Here is a 17,158-nt window from a genome sequence, read left to right as displayed (position 1 = left end):
TCTCTAATTCTGGAAAATCTTTGTTAGATATATTTTTCTACCTTACTGTTGGGAGCTTAGCTGTGGAAACTTCCTTGGTTTCATGATTAAATTGACTCACTGAAAAAAAAAAGCACTGCAATGTGTAGATTCCATAGTCACACATTTCTGTGGCTAGACCACTTCTCTCCTATACATGTACACATACATTTCACGACAGACTGGATTTCTTTTTATTGTTAAAGGAAAGCAAGGTTATCCTATGTACTTTCTATCTACAGGAGAAGCCTAGAGCCAGCCACACTAATTCAGTGTGCAGTGCACGGCCAGTTCCTGACCTTGTGAGCTTTCATCTTCATGGAGGCATCAGGCATTATTACAATCATATAAATAAACGTGTAGTTGCAAACCGTGATAAATGGGTACTAGGTATCATTCTTGCATCTACACGCAGGTAATAATAAGGATAGCTAGCACTTATTTACCCTTACTAATGTGCTAGGGGTTGTTCCAAGTGTTTCACCTGTACTAACTCATTTAATATATACAACAAACCACAAGGTAGGTGGATCGTTATTATCTGCATGTTACAGATGATGACAGAAACTGAATCAGAGCAAGATCACATAGCCGGTAAATGGCAGGGCCAGATTTAAACCCATACATTCTGATCTATTCCCTTTTTTCTCTTCACATCAATTTAATTCCATTTCTGAGTTTCCTCATCTCTTTGGGCTACAATCTTAGTCATTATTGGGAGAGGGCTGCCTTCCTTGGGTTGTGCAAAGATCCTGAGCTGCTATGGAAAAGGCTGTGCAATAGGCAGTGCCCTCTGGTAATCTGTTGACTTTGATCATTAAGATGCCCACTGGCACCACAGCAGAGACCCTCAAGGTCTTGGGGCTTTGTGGCTTTTGTGTCAGGTTTGGGGTATGGAGAAACTTGGTGGGAACTTTTTACCCACTCAGGGCCCATTATGGCTCCATTCCAGGCCTTTGAGGGCCATAGGAGACAACGCAGTATAGTGGTGAAGGCACTGGCTCTTGGAGTTTGACTCCAGACTCTATTACTAGGAAGTTATAGACATTGGGTAACTGTGAGAGTTACTTAACCACTCTATGCCTCAGTTTCCCCATCTGTAAAATGGGGATAATTATAGTATCTATTTATAACGTTGTTTTAAGGATTAAATGAAAATATACACACACATACATTTATTATTTATTTATTCCCATGAAAAGTTTCTGGTTCATGTTAAGTACTTTGTGTTAGTTACGTTGCCATCATGGTTTTTATTAGTGCTTTGAGGTCTAGTCTCTTTGAGGGCAGGCACACACTCCTTTTCTGTTATATGGCCTGGGAATATTCCTCCTAGTTTCTCACAAGCCTTCTTCCTTCTCCCCTCACCCCCCTCAATGAGTTTAGATTTTTTCAAAAGCCCAGAAGAGCTGCTGACCTTAGGCTTTTGATTCTTGGTCCTCCAGGACCAGGCTAAATCTCGGGAGGAAGGAATTACAATACTTAAAGGAGGGTGGCTGGTGGTGGAAAATGTAAAGCACCCTCTACAAGTTCAATAACCTATCCCATCTCAAGTGCCATGAAGAAAGGGTACAGGGCGCTAGGAGAAGGTATAACACGTATCCTCATGACAATTCCATGAAGCAAGTATGTGATGTCTCACCAAAAGTTACAGAGGCAGACAGACCTAAACTAGGCTTTCTGCGGGGGAGAGGAGGGATTCAGACACACTGACTCTTTAACTAGAATAACAAATTAGCAAAAACTACAAAGTACAATTTTGAAAATGGGGAAAACAACCCCCCCGCAACCAAACACACAAGTATTTTCATTTTTACATTCTATCATAGTCCCTGCACATGGCTGTATTTTGACTTTGACACAATTGTAATCATGGTGTACAGACCATTTTGCATGGGGCTTTTTTTTTTTTTTTTTTGCCAAACCGTGTGGCATGTGGGATCTTACCAGTTCCCTGACCAGGGATCAAACCCATGCTCTCTGCAGTGGAAGCATGTAGGCTTAACCACTGGACCACGGGGAAGTTCCCTGCATGGGTTTTTTTTAAACTTATTCTATTATCACTGGCCTTTCCTTGCATTTCCATAACCTTTATAATTAGCACTTTAAACTACGAGATTCTTTGTGAGGTGGGCCATGATTTGCTTAGCTATTCTTCTGTAACCTGGCTTTGGTGCTTTTCATTTTTACTCTATTATAAATAATGCTGCAGAGCATCCTTCTCCAAAGATCTCTTGATTTCTGCTGAATCCAAAAGGTAAATTTCTAGGGGCCAGAGAGTATGTGTTGAGAGGCAATGTAGTAGGAAGACCATGGGGATGTGGGTCACGCAGAACTCGGCTGGAATTCTGGCTCCATTTCCCCGTGGGGGCCTCAATTCAGTGTTTTGTGGATCAAGACTTAGGAGTGGATCAATCGTCTCAGTCAGCATTGAAAAAAAGAAAAGGCGAAGAGAATACATTACCTACAGAATTGTTTTGTTAAACAGCTTCTTAAATGTATGTATTTGTGTACTGGGTTGTGGTGTAAAATGCATTTTCTTTTACTCTGGGTTGTGGGCAAAACAAGTTGGGAAAACACTCCTTTAACCTTTCTGAGTCCCCTTTCCCTTATCTGTAAAACGGGGCAGTAACCTGACCTTCTTTCAAACACGACCCATCTACGTTCACACCACTGCCACCACCCTAGCCCCAGGCACTAGTATCTCTTGCCGGACAATTGCAGTGGCCGCCTAACCAGCTGACCCTTCTCCACCCTGCCCCACTACAATTCATTCTCAACCCAGGAAGAGGAATCACCTTAAAATTCACATTGCATCACTCCCCTACTTAAACTCTGTAAAGATTTCGCATTCCCTTATCTCCTTAGAGTTAGGCAGGAAGTCCAACCCATTCACCATGGTCTGCAGGGCCCTCCACCTACCTCTTCAATCTCCTCTCTCACACCCTTTTCTCGCTCACCCTTTCACTCCAGTCAACCCCTCCTTCTGGAACACCCTTCCCGTCGATCTTCCCGGGCCGTCTCCCTCTTACCATCCAGGTCTCTGGTCTCTAAAGTCGTCTCCAGAGAGTGGCCCCCCGGGAATGCCCACTTCCCCTGTCCCCACGCTTTGGCTCATTCCTCTTTTAAAATTTCCCCGTTCCGCTTCTAGCGCTCTCTGGAACCGCGTTGTCTCATTTCTCGTGGCCACCGTCCCGTCTGGCTCCCCGACAGAGGTGTGAGCCCAGGATGGCGGGGAGGCGTCCCGTCCGGTCCCCGCCTTGCGGATCGCGAGGCGTCGCTGCGGGGGTCTCCGGTCTGCCTCGGGCGCCCAGCAGCCTCGGCTCGTGTAGCATCGCCCCAACTCTGCCGCCCGGCACGGGTGTTTACGTTCCGGGTCGGGGGCGGGGCCGCGCCGGCTGGGCTGTACTTCCGGGGCGGGGCGGCAGGCAGGGCGGGGCGCGCCGTCTCCTGGCCTGTCTGGAGGGCGGCAGCGGCAGTGGCGGCAGTGGCGGCGGCACGGCAGGCACCGGCCCGGGGAGCGGCACCATGAGCGGTGAGTGGAGGCCTGGCCGCTGTCACCCGCCCAAGCCGCCCCGGCTCCCGCCGCACCAGCTGCACACTCCGGCCCCCGAGTCCCCGCGTCCCGCTCGCTCGCGGACCCCGTCCCATCGCTCCCAGTTTCCTGACCCCCATGTACGCCCAGTTCCTGGCTTCTGGTCACCTGCACTTTTCTGGCGTCCCCGGTCCAGGCACTCCTAGTCCCTTGACTCCTGTCCATCACTTACAACCAGCTCCTGGACACCTGTCCCCCAGATCCCCCAGTCCCTCCCAATCCTCCGACCCCCCAGTCCAGTTACCGACCCCCAGTTCTCAGACCTCCTGTGTCTCAGTCCCTCCTAACTCCTAGACTCCCTGAGTCCCAGTTCCAGTTACTGATCCCCCTGCTCCCCAGTCATTCCCATTACCCAGGCCCCTGGTCCCAGTCACTCCGATCTACACACAGGCAAAGAGTGTCTCATTCTTAGTTTGCTGCCCCCTGAGCCTTGTGTCCCCCGCTAGCTCTCGGTTTCAGAGGACGCTTGGTTCTCCTCATTTTCCCTCTCTGGTTCTGCTTCTTGTATTTTGGTTATTTTTTCATACTCCAGCTCCTTCCATTTCTTTTCCTAGCTCATTTGAGGTCTCCCTAGTCCTGCCCGGCAGCCCTTCCCCTCTTGTCCAATGCTGAGCTCATTTGGGGACCTCTGCCCTTCCCAGTCTGACCCTGTCCCTCCCACTGGGGAGTGGGGTGGTTTTGGTGGGAGGCTTGAGTTATGTGTGGACAGCTTGCCTTCAGTGTTTCTGAAGTTTAGTCCCTAGACTTGGATGCGTGTTCTCAGCCCTTTCCACTCATGAGGTCCGTTGGTGTTTTGGTGCTAAGTCATTCCTGGGTGTAGTATGTAGAGATGGGAGTGACTCAGGGAAGCCTCACAGCTGCCCTGACTGGGATCTGGATTTACTTAGGAAGACCCGCCTACCCTCCTTCTGCCTGTTTTCCCCTCACTGTGGAATAGCCTCTACAGAATCCTTGCAACCAGCCCAGCTGGCCCTGGCCTTGGACTCAGGCATTTCTGGAGGTTGAGGCAGGGCAAGGTGAAGGCCATGTGTCTCTCTTCATCTTTAACTTCTAAGTTAACTCTGTGGATCACTTTCCATAACTTAGGTGCCTTTTGTTTTGCTATTCATGAGCAAGATTTGTGAAATTGATGGTCCTGATGCGGGAGCTGGGGAGGGGGGTTTTCCTGGGAGATGGTCCAGCTTCTGTTGTCAGATGATTTTTGGCCTCACTAGAGTTTCTGGTCCTTGAACATTAGTGATACCACAACAAAGATGCAATGAACTCGTTTCCACCCAGGAGGTAATACAGCCTGGAATAAGTGCAGACCTTGGGGGCAGACAGTTTGGGTTCAAATACTTGCTCTTCCACATAAACCTGTGTGATTCAGAGCAAGTTGCTCTGCCGTTCTGAAGTCTCAGCAAAATGAGGATAAATAATAGTACCTGTATCCTAGGCTTGTTGCAATGACTAACGTTACTCACGTAAAGCGATTGGTACTGTGCTCCTTACATGGTATGTAGTCAGGAACTTGAGAGCTGCTATTGTTGTTTCTGTAAGGACCCCTGTGGGGTTCAGGTGGGGTTGCTTTCTGGCCCAGCCCTGGGACAAGGGCTGGGGTAAGAACGCCCTGAGAAACTCTTCTTTTTAATGTGACCATGGAGTCTGCCTTGAGCTCACAGTTCTGGACCATTCTCTCTACTGTCTTCATTGGGAGCAAGTGAAATTGACAAGCCAAGGGAGACAGACCAATGTATACTTTAAGGAGCAACTTAATATCAAAACTAAGGAAGTTTTAAAATTCAGTTAAAAAACTCATTAGGTCTAGGGTTAAACAAATTACAGAAGGAAACCAACACATGGCTCTTTTAGGAAAAACCATGAAGGATGAAAGACTTCTTTTGGAAAGATTGTAATTGAGGCAGAAAAAGTGGTTGCTGAGGATTGGAAGGGGAAGTCCAAGGTATTTTCCATCTATGGGATTAATAATTGGCACATAAAATAATGTGGCATGGAAATATTTACTCTCTTTTGCTTTTTTTTTTTAAAGAGAATTTCAAGCAAAAAAGAAAAGTGGAGAGAATAGTTTAATGAACAATTACCAACTCATGACACTTCACCCATATACCTGTCTACTTCCTACCTCTCTCCCCAGTTTATTTTGAAGCAAATCCTAGACACCCAGCAAATCCTATCATTTCTTCTTCTTTTTGTTTTGGCTGCGTTGGGTCTTCGTTGCTGTGCGCGGGCTGTAGTTGCAGTGAGCGGGCTTTAGTTGCGGTGAGCGGGGGCTACTTTTCGTTGCGGTTCGCGGGCTTCTCGTTGCGGTGGCTTCTCTTGTGGAGCACGGGCTCTAGGCCCTCAGGCTTCAGTAGTTGCAGCACATGGGCTCAGTAGTTGCAGCACGCAGAGTTTAGTAGTTGTGCGTGGGGTCAGTAGTTGTGGTGCACGGGTTCTAGGGCACACGGGCTTCAGTAGTTGTGGCGCATGGGCTCAGTAGTTGTGGCTTGCGGGCCCTAGAGCTCAGGCTCAGTACTTGTGGCGCATGGGCTTAGTTGCTCTGCAGCATGTGGGATCTCCCCAGACCAGGGATTGAACCCATGTCCCCTGCATTGGCAGGTGGATTCTTAACCACTGTGCCACCAGGGAAGTCCTATATCATTTCATCTGTAAAGTTTTTAAAAAATATTTCTCTCTGAGATATAGGGACTCCTTTTTAAAAAAGCATAACTCAATTCCATTATACCTATAGGAAATGAGCAGTAATTCATTAATATCAGATGTTCAATGTTAAATTTCCATGATTGATTGCCTTATAATTTTATTTTATAGTGTATTTTTTTTTTGGCCACGCTGCGTGGCTTGCAGAATCTTAGTTCCCCGACCAGGGATTGGACCCAGGCCCTGGCAGTGAAAGCGCTGAGTCCTAACAACTGGACTGCCAGGGAATTCCCTATAGTGTATTTTTAAAAGTCAGGGTCTAAATATGGTTTAAACAATGCAAATTGGTTTGTCTTTTAATTTTTTTAGGTCTCTTTCTCTCTTTTTAAGTTTTTTTTTTTAATGTTTAACATATTTACAGAATTGTACAAACATCACCATAATAAATTTTAGAACATTTTCATTACTCCAAAAAAAGAAACTTCATACCCATTAATAGCTGTTCTTCATTTTCTGTTCCTTCAGCCCCAGGCAACTACTAATCTACTTTCTCTCTCTATGGATTTGCCTATTCCGGATATTTCATATAAATCAAATCATACAACATGTGACCTTTTGTGTCTCTTTTCACTAAGTATCATGTTTTTAAGATTCATCATGTTGTAACATGTATCTGTACTTCATTCCTTTTTGTGACTGAATAATATTCTGTTGTATGGACATTCCACATTTTGTTTATCCATTCATCATTTGACAGACATTGACTTGCTTCCACTTTTTGGCTATCATGAATAATGCTGCTGTGACCATTCATGTACAAGTTTTTGTGTGGATAATATGTTTTCATTTCTCTTGGATAGATATCTAAGAGCAGAATTGCTGAGTGTGTTTGAAGAACTGTCAGACTGTTTTCCAAGGCAGCTGCATCATTTTGCATTCCTGCATCATTTACAGTACTGTAAAAAGGTTCTGGTTTCTTCCCGTCCTCACCAATAGTCTTTTTGATAATAACCATTCTAGTGAGTGTAAAGTGGTATCTCTTTGTGGCTTTGATTTGCATTTCCCTAATGAGTAATATTGAGCATTTTTTCATGTGCTTGTTGGCCATCTGTATATTTTATCTGGAGAAATGTCTGTTCAGTTTCTTTGTCCATTTTTTTAAAAAACTGGGTTGTTTTTATTGTTGAGCTGTAAGAATGCTATATAATTTCTGGCTACAAGTCCCTTATCAGATATCTTTACAAAAAATTTTCTCCTGTTCTGTGGGTTGTTTTTCACTTTCTTGATGGTATCCTTTGAAGCACAAAGTCTTTTTTTAAACTATGGGTTCCCCTTTCATCTCCCTCATTTTTTTTGCCCCCTTGCCATTTTTTTTTGAAGGAAACAGTTTATCCTGTTAGGTTTCTTTGTGGGATTTTGCTGATGGAATCCTTTTGGTGTACTTTGACATGTTTCTCAGTTTCTCGCATAGCCTATAAATTGGCAATTAGAGTCTGCTGTGTCTTGCAGCTGAAAATATTGGAGTGGAGGCAGAGGTCAGATGGGTACAAGGCCAAATACATTAAGTGCAAATAACCAGGAAGTGGAGTGGTTAGGTAATGCATGCACAAGATAAATGGGCATCATGGGGCCAGGAACAACTAAGATGACCGTTAATAGGGGAGTGGACAAATATATGTGGTATGGTCACATGATGGAAAACCTCAAAGATGTTAAAAGGAATAAATTAGATTTATACACATCACTGTGGCTATATCTCAACATTAATGTTCTCTAAAAATAAGCAAGGTACAGAATTATATTTAAAATATATACCTTGATGCACATCAAAACATGCACATAAAACAATGTTTATGGATTCATGTATGTGTGTAGAAGTAAACAAATTGCTAGGAGGATGGATACCTGCCGGATGCGGGTGGTTGTGTCAGTGTGATAGTGTGATGATTTACTTGTTTCTCTTTGAAGAATCTAGTAGGTGGGAATACTTGATGATCAGCCTCTACTAGCTAAGGAATTCTGATTTTCGGATAATGCTTTTGCTCTTACTGGGGAAAATAGGTCTTGTAGAGTCAGAAAGTCATTATGATTCTCAGGCACTGTCTTTGGTAAGACTTTACAGTTGAAGCTACTTGATGCTCATTTCCATCAATAATTACTCTGTCACGAATCCTTCTTAAGTTAGAAAGACCCTGAAACCCCCATTTCAAGGCCTGGGGAAAGCCAGACCCAGAGAGGTCAAATAATGAGTGAAGCAGACAAGCTGTAAGGGCCTGAAACACCAGGGTTGGGGGCTTAGTGGGTAATTTACTGCTGTGTCTTGTCTGATGTTTAGGTTCATTTTGGCAGCTTTTTTCTTATTCTTCTGGAATGTTGAAGGTCATGATTTTCTCTTTGGCATTGACTGTGTCATCTCCAGCAGTGGCTTGTATTTGGAGTAAAGGATCAGCTGATGGTGGAGGGGGAGATAAATTAGGAGTTTGGGAATAACATATACACTACTATACATAAAACAGGTAAACAACAAGGACCTACTGCATAGCACAGAGAAGTATATTCAATATCTTATAATAACCTATAATGGAAAAGAATCTGAAAAAGAATATATATGTGTGTATATATATATATGCCAAATCACTTTGCTGTACACCTGAAACACAACGCCGTAAATTAACTATACTTCAATTTAGAAAATGGTTAAAAAAGAATCAGCTGAAATGAGTGAACGGAAAAAAGAATAGCTGTGGTCATTCAAAGCAGAAAAAGTGATGATATCACCATTTTCCCCCCCAATGAAGGCACTGGGCTGATCTGTTACGGCAGATTGTAAGAAGAAACTGTTCCACCGTCAGCAAACATTTGACTGCCCGCCTCTCTTGTGAGCCAGGGGCAGTGGACTCAGTCCCACTGATCTCCACTCTCCCACTTCCCGGTTGCATGGCTCTGCCTGGGTGACCAACAGGAAGTCAAATGCTCAGAGGTCTTAAATTTTGGAACTAAATTCTCTAAATTCTGGGAATGTGAACATAATCCCAGATAAAGCACCTCCCGTCCTGCTACCGTCTTGCCTGCACACAGGCCATGCATTCTCAATGGGGTGATATCACCCCTGTGGGAGAGAAACATCTATTCTTGTGTCTGAAGCACAGATATGCATGATGTACGATATATCTGTGGTATTAAAATTTCATGGCGGGGGTGATTAAGGAAAAAATGTCTAAAAAGCATCCTGACGGAGAATGAGAAAAAGCTGGAGAAATGTTGACATAGGCTGAAGTAATTTTATCGCTATCATGTAAATTCACATTTTGCTTTTGCCCTTAACATTTCTGGATAAAACTTTATCATATTGCTACATGGTCTTCATATTGATCACTTTTATGGACTTCATAAGCCATCAGTAATCCATCATTACACATATGGCATAACTTTTAAATTACTGACTTTACTTGTGGAAACTTATCCCCCCCTTTTTTCCTTTTTGTTCCTATTATACATAATGATGCAGTGAACATTTTTGTTCAAGGTAGTTTTTCTTCCTTTTGATGATGTCTTTGGGATGATTTCCCTGAAGTAGTGTTAACATGAAAGTGTTGATGGTTCTTGATTGCTCTTTCCGCCAAAGCAATTGCACCTGTTTAAAACGCTACCAGTGAGGGGCTTCCCTGGTGGTACAGTCGTTAAGAACCCGCCTGCCAATACAGGGGACACGGGTTTGATCCCTGGTCCGGGAAGATCCCACATGCCGCGGAGCAACTAAGCCCGTGCACCACAGCTGCTGAGCCTGCATGCCACAGCTACTGAAGCCCGCGTGCCTAGAGCCCATGCTCTGCAACAAGAGAAGCCACTGCATTGAGTAGCCTGCGTACTGCAGTGAAGAGTAGCCCCTGCTTGCTGCAACTAGAGAAAGCCCTCGCGCGCGAAGCAACGAAGACCCAACACAAAAAATGCTGCCAGTGAGAGTGAGGCACTTGGTAGCAGCAGAGCCTGGCCAGAAATTCAGGTTTCAACATTCAGCAGTCATTTGTTGGATGACAGTTGGGTGCATCTTCTTAGCAGAGGGCTGTACTGTCAGTGTTTGTTGAAGGGAATTGAAAGAATGTACCCAAAATGTTAGAGTAATGGGTACGTTAACCAGGACTCTTCCTCCCACACACCCGGCCGTGCCCCGCAGCTTGTGGGACCTTAGTTTCCCGACCAGGGATCAAACCCGGGCAGCAGTGAAAGCACCGAGTCTTAACGACTGGATCGCCAGGGAATTCCCCAGGACTCTTTTTTCAATTACATGTGGTGGAAGCTGATTCCAGCACAATAGGAGTTTAAAGCATCTTGTGCTGGAAAGGTCTAGGGATAGCCTGGCTTCAGCCTCATGGTGCTTAGAGAGTCATCAGGACCACCTTTCTGTCCGGCTCGCAACTCTCAATACTTTCCTCTCTGTTGGCTTCACCCTCAGGCAGCCTCCCCTCCATGGAGGCAAGACGGCCACTAGCAGCTCTTGGGTCACATCCTACAATGTAGCAAACCCAAGTGGGCAGGCCTTTTCCAGTTGCTCCGGCAGAAGTCCTGGGGCTGACTCATAGTGGTCTGGCTGGCCTCGCGGCCATCCTGGAACCAACCCATCACCGTGGATCTGGCTGCCCATGCCTGGATCATATGCCCAGTCCAGAGCCCAAGGGTGGCATCTGTCCCACTTGTTGTCTGGATGGAGGATGAACTGAAGGGGGAGGGTGGCGTCTGTCTCACTTGTTGTCTGGATGGAGGATGAACTGAAGGGGGAGGGAGGGCTCTTGTCATTTGGTGGGGGGGTGGTCAAGGAAGACCTTGCAGGGAAGGTGATGTCTCAGCAGAGACCCGAGGGAGGCGAGGGTGACTCCTGAGCAGCTGGACAGGTGAGGATGCCTTTTGCTGAGGTGGGAAAGGCTGTGGGAGGAGCAGCCTGAGGCCTCCAGGGGGAGTGAGGACCCTTTCCCAGCCCTGACTTCTGCTCACCCATCCAGAAGCCCTCAGAGGCCTGTGCTCCCCGGCTTCCCACGAGGGGGAAACTTGCCCGCTGGCACCCCGTTTCTCCTTGCCTGTGACTGCATAGTTTGGAATCTGCTCTTTCCTCCTCCACCTTAAAAAAAAAAAAACCAAAACCCCCAAATGACATTAAAGACTATTGTGAAAACAATATACCTATAAATATACCATTCTAACATATTAAATATTCAGATTTTTAGGTATTCCACTTCTATGTTCAAAGCATATGCATTTTACCTAATTGCATTGAGTCTACATTTGAATTAGTGTTTTCACTTATTATAGCATTTACCCATGTTCCTTCTCTTCACAATTATTTTAAAATGCTGCGTAACGTTCCACTAAATTGACATGCTGCAGTTATTTAACCTTTCTCCCATTGTAGGAAAAGAAAGTAAATTCCGTTTATGATGTTCTAGGATGGAGTTGGCAAGCGTTTTCTGTAAAGGGCCAGATAGTAAATATTTTCTGCTTTGTGGGCCATGTAGCCTCCATCCCAGCTACTCATCCCTGTTATATAAAAGCAGCACTCACTTTCACTTCCATTTTCTGATGAGGGAATTAAGAGTCGGAAAAGTTCAACAACTTGCTCTGGTTCTGTTTTGTAAATAAGTTCATTTGTATAATTTTGTTTTTAGATTCCACATATAAGTGATAACATATGATATTTGTCTTTCTCTGTCTGATTTATTTCACTTAGTATGATAATCTCTAAATTTATCCATGTTGCTGCAAATGCCAATATTTCATTCTTCTTTATGGCTGAGTTGTATTCCATTGTGTATATGTACCACATCTTCTTTATTCATTCATCTGTCGATGGACATTTAGGCTGCTTGCATGTCTTGGCTGTTATAAATAGTGCTACTGTGAACATGGAGTGCGTGTATCTTTTCGGATTAGAGTTTTCTCCAGATATGTGCCTAGGAGTGGGCTTGCTGGATCATATGGCAACTCCAGTTTTAGTTTTTTAGGGACCCTCCATACTGTTCTCCATAGTGGCTGTATCAATTTACATTACCACTGACAGTGCAAGAGGTTCCTTTTTCTTCACACCCTCTCCAGCATTTGTTATTTGTAGACTTTTTGATGATGGCCATTCTGACCGTTGTGTTTCCCCGGAGCTTTGCCAGCAATGAGGAATTTCAGATTAAATGTTTCTTGGTGAACTTAGTAGTGATACAGTGGTAACATGTGGTGGTTGATTTGGTAAGCTTATAATTTGCATTTCTCCAACCATGAGGGAAGATACACTTTCTCTTCCAAGTATTTGCACACTGCAGTTATTCTTTTTATTTTCTGCAGCAAGGATTGGCAAACTGGGCTGGCCACCTGTTTTGTAAATAAAGCTTTATTGGAACCCAGCCACACCCATTCTTGCTGTTGTCTCTGGCTGCTTTTGCACTCTGATTGAGTAGCTGTGACAGGGACCATCTGGCTTGAAAAGCCAAAAATATTTACCATTTTGCTCTTTACAGAAAATATTTGCCGACCTCTGCTCTAGAGGGAATTCTTTGCCCATTTATGAGTCCACTGTTGACCCAGTCTTTGTTTTTAGGCATCACAAGTCCACTTGGATGGCCCGAGCCCATCTGCCTCCAAGCAGAGTCTGCCTCTTTCCATTGTGTGGTGAAGAAAAGTCTGTCCTTTTGTCCTCCTCCAGCTGTGCCACTTTACCCCACAATGCTGGGACCCAGTGCCCTGACTTTGGGGGTGAATGATTGTCCATTTTATCTGTTCATGTGCTAATGCAGACAAAACTAGTGCTTCACTCATGCAATATGCATTGCATGCACGAGGGCTTTCTGGTCCTCTCCATTTAAAGCAGCCGCTTGAGGGACTACAGAACCGAACCCCGGAGTCTTGATCCAACAGTTGTCGAGTTCCTTCTGTGAGGAGGGGAACCAGAAACACAAATCCTCTGAGACAATGCTCCACATGCTTACAGGGCTCCATAGAAATGCCATGTTAATTGCAGTTTTGCAGGGTGCATTGAACAAATCATATAATATCATTGAATGTATCATGTGTTTGTTATATAATGTCAGTAAGTCATTTGTTGTGTTCCAGATGTTATGGCCCCTGTGTAGATAATTTGGTGCAGGAGGAGATGGGAACAAAAGGGCCTTTGGCCAGAGCTGGGAACAGCCATTGTGGAAGGGGTGGCCCTCACAGAGGGCCTGGCCGCTCTTGTGAAGGAAGAGCTGTGCTGGACAGGGCAGCAGAGAAATGAACTGGAGGCTGGAGCGGCACGTGGGAGCAAGGCACGGCTTTTATTAAACTTGGGGGAGGTATTATGACATCCCCGTATGCTGTAGGGATTGCATAGATGATAAGAAAGAATTGACGATGTGGGAAAAAGAGGGACCGTTGCTGGAGTATGTCCTTGAGCAGGTGAGAGGAGATGGGGTTCAGAGCACAAGTAGAGGTTTAAGTTTTTAACTTCTCGGAGCCTCAGTTTCATCATCTGTGAAATGGGACAATCAAACTTAAGTTAGGGCAGAATTTCCCAATTGTGGCACTGTTGACATTCGGGCTGGATGATTGTCACGTGGGGCTGTCCTGTCCACTGTAGTAGATGCCAGGAGCAGCCCCCTAGTTGTGCCAAAAATATCTCTAGACATTGCCAAATGCCCTTTTTTTGCGGGGGCGGGGACATGAAATCCTGGTTGAGAATCGCTTCTCGCCACCACTTCTCTGTAGGGCCCTTTTAAGTAAACCTCCTTGAAGTCTCCTTATTTGAGAGTGCCTGCTGTTTCCTGTTAGGAGCCTGAGTGATGCAGAAGTTAAGGACTTACTAGCCTCAAACAGACACTCCCGTCAGTGTAATCAGAAACATGAGAGAGAAGTGAGCTTGGCTTTTCTTCGCTGTGTTTCAGTGGGGGTCTGGGCACTATCTGAAGTCTTGTCCCACCCCTAGGGGACTCTGCTGTGGTGGCTTCTTTGGCTTAGAATGTGCTCTAATCTACCTGTTGCAGTCCTTTCCATACAGTATTTTCTTATGGAGGTGAATTTCAGATAATGTGAAACCATGTATGCTTTTAATACAATTAGAACAATTAACAACTGTTAAGTTAGAAATTTAACAGTTATAAAAACAATTAACCATTAAAAAGTGAACAGTTCAGTGGCAATTTAGTACATTTGTAATGTGCAACCACCATGTCTATCTAGTTACAAAGCACTCTCGTCACCCCCAGAGGACACCCTGTACCTATTAAGTAGTAGCGTTCTATCTTTACGGGTTTACCTATTCTGTATTCTAGTCCTTCCTGTTTTTTTAAGCGCAGTTCAAGTTCCCGCTTTTTCAGTCAGGCTTCCCTGGCCCCCAGAAGGCCAGCAGTGTGCTGTGGAAGAGGTCAGGCAGATCAGGGTCTCAGCACTGCTTTGCTGCCTGACCTCGGGCAGAATTCCTGGCCTGCAGTGGGCACCCAAAGAACCTTACCATCTTTTTCTTCTCTCCATTATGCCCGCTGAGTGCACTGCAAGGATTGGCCTTCGAGCAGAGAAATGACTTTCCCTCTGCCACTGCATAGAGAGGCAGGGAAATACCGTTGTGTGTGTGTGTGCAGCCTTGCCCAAGTGACCTAACTCCCTCTGTGGATGGGCACCATGATTACCTTGACCTCCTGGGTTGTGACAGGGATTGGAGAAGGGATATATGTAGAGTGCCTTGGGGGCATCTTGCTGGTTTCCCCTGCCCACGTGGCAGAGAAGCTTTTTCACCTTTATACTCCCCCAGGGCAGTGAACACAGAGGCCAGGATTGGATTGCTTTGCCTGTGCTCTGGAGAGAAGGAAGCCTGATGAAAGGACTTGTTAGAGCCAAAGGTATAGGATTGCCCACAGCAACAGCAATAGTAGTTAATATGTATAAAGTGTTTGGTGTATACCAGGCACTGTTCTAGGCGCATGGTATCCATTCACTCATTAATAGCTGTAGGAGGGGACTTCCCTGGTGGTGCAGTGGTTAAGAATCCATCTGCCAATGCAGGGGACATGGGTTTGAACCCACATTGTGCGCCACAACTACTGAGCCTGCACTCCAGGGCCCACGAGCCACAACTACTGAAGCCCATGTGCTGGAAGCCCATGCTCCGCAACAAGAGAAGCTGCCGCAATGAGAAGCCTGCATGCCGCAACTAGAGAAAGCCCACGCACAGCAACAAATACCCAATGCAGCAAAAAAAAAAAAAAAAAAAAAAGCTGTAGGAGGTGCAGAGGGGTTAAGTAACTTGTCCTTGGTCACATAGCTGATGATGTAGGATTCAAACCTGCCCTGTCCTACTCTGAATCCCTGCTCTCTCTCCTCAGGAGGTCACTGAAGGCTGGAGATTTGTGGGAAAAAATAGTGTAGGGTCTTAAGGATTCTAAACATGAAAGACAACAGCGACGCACCTGAACCAGGTGACTGACTTTCAAACGCAGGTGATTTCTAAGTTAGAGCCTCAGGAGATCACTGCATTTCTCTGACAGGTTTGTGGACCCTGGGTGTATTCCCTGGGGTGCCTTTCTGTTTTCATTTTGATGGAGCCTGTTCTGTGAATCACTTTGCTGTATACCTGAAACTAACACAATATTGTAAATCAGCTATACTCCAATTAAAAAAACAAAAGAAGCCTATTCTGGCTCTTCTGGTTGATAGTGTTGACTCAGGGCTATCCTTACAGAAGGGAGGAAGCAGAAAGGCTGGGGTTTCATAGAGAAATCATTCCTGAACTGGCAGTGGGGCTGTCACTGCAGGTTTGTTACAGGGGTTGAGGGTGAGCAGGGTTTCACAGATGGCCGAGCCAGTGGACTTGAAATTGAATCCTTCCTTAAGCACTTCCATGGGTGAAGGTCTTTTCCTCTCAGCGCCAGTGCTCTGTTGAGTGGAGCCACCTTTCCTTCTTTGTCAAGGATTAGATGCCAGTCAGTTAATGGCTTAGCCCACAGTTGAGGCTCAGTAGGTGGGCACTGGCTCCCTACTCCTCTTGAGTGGTTGCAGCCATTGAGGCTGGAAGATTCTTCTTGCCCTGGGAGGGGTCCTGTATTCTCCTCTTGGTCCCTGGGAGAAGGTAGGAAAGAGCCCGCTAGCATCGATTGCTCTGCCTGCCTGTCTCCACAGACACCCCACACTCGCAGACTGCAGAGCTAGGAGGGTGTGATCTCATGCAGAAACCAGTGCCCCGAGAAGGGAAGTGACTGTCCGTGTCACGTGTCCAGCAAACAGCCCGGCCGGGATGAGAACTCCTGATGCCTTGTGACTTCCCACTAGCACTCCTTCCACTGTTCCTCAGGGCCATGGGCCTCCTGGGCACCTCCTGCCGTCGGTGAATGCTCCCAAGGCCACCCGTACTCCCTCTGCCCTACGAGACCCCTTCTCTTCATCCCCGTTCAGGCCTGGGATGGCCATAGGTGCCTTTTCAGGGGTCAGGACTGTCTTTTTCAAGTGCACTTCTTTTTTTTTTTTTTTAACAGTTTCCCCAAAGGAATGTGTCTTGCTTATTACTGACATTTCGTATGTTTCATTCATTGGAATTTTCTTTTTTTTTAAATTTTTATTTATTTTACTTATTTATTTTTGGCTGCGTTGGGTCTTCGTTGCTGCATGCGGGCTTTCTCTAGTTGTGTCGACGGGCTTCTCATTGCGGTGGCTTCTCTTGTTGTGGAGCACGGGCTCTAGGCGTGCAGGCTTAAGTAGTTGTGGTGCATGGGCTCAGTAGCTGTGGCTTGCGGGCCCTAGAGAGCAGGCTCAGTAGTTGTAGCGCCCGGGCCTAGCTGCTCTGCAGCGTGTGGGATCTTCCCGGACCAGGGCTCGAACCCGTGTCCCCTGCATTGGCAGGCGGATTCTTAACCGCTGCGCCACCAGGGAAGCCCCAGGTGCACTTCTTGTCTGGGGAGAGAT

At 45.8% G+C, this 17,158-nt stretch overlaps 1 protein-coding gene across 1 annotated transcript in view; it reads left to right on the top strand.

Annotated features, from left to right (window-relative positions):
* The first annotated feature begins 3,485 nt into the window (after positions 1-3,485).
* Positions 3,486-17,158, top strand: part of SNX29 (sorting nexin 29) — a 543,934-nt gene continuing 530,261 nt past the window's right edge. Inside the window, exon 1 of the mRNA XM_082858190.1 lies at positions 3,486-3,553. Within this exon, the coding sequence (XP_082714316.1) occupies positions 3,547-3,553 (7 nt within the window). The 5' untranslated portion in view covers positions 3,486-3,546. The remainder of the gene's footprint in view (positions 3,554-17,158) is intronic.

This window comes from Leucopleurus acutus (genome assembly GCF_964270905.1).
Source record: "Leucopleurus acutus genome assembly, chromosome: 16".
Classification (NCBI taxonomy): Eukaryota; Metazoa; Chordata; class Mammalia; order Artiodactyla; family Delphinidae; genus Leucopleurus; species Leucopleurus acutus.
The sequence above is the reverse complement of the archived record's forward strand: the minus strand, read 5'-3'. Positions and strand labels throughout refer to the sequence as shown.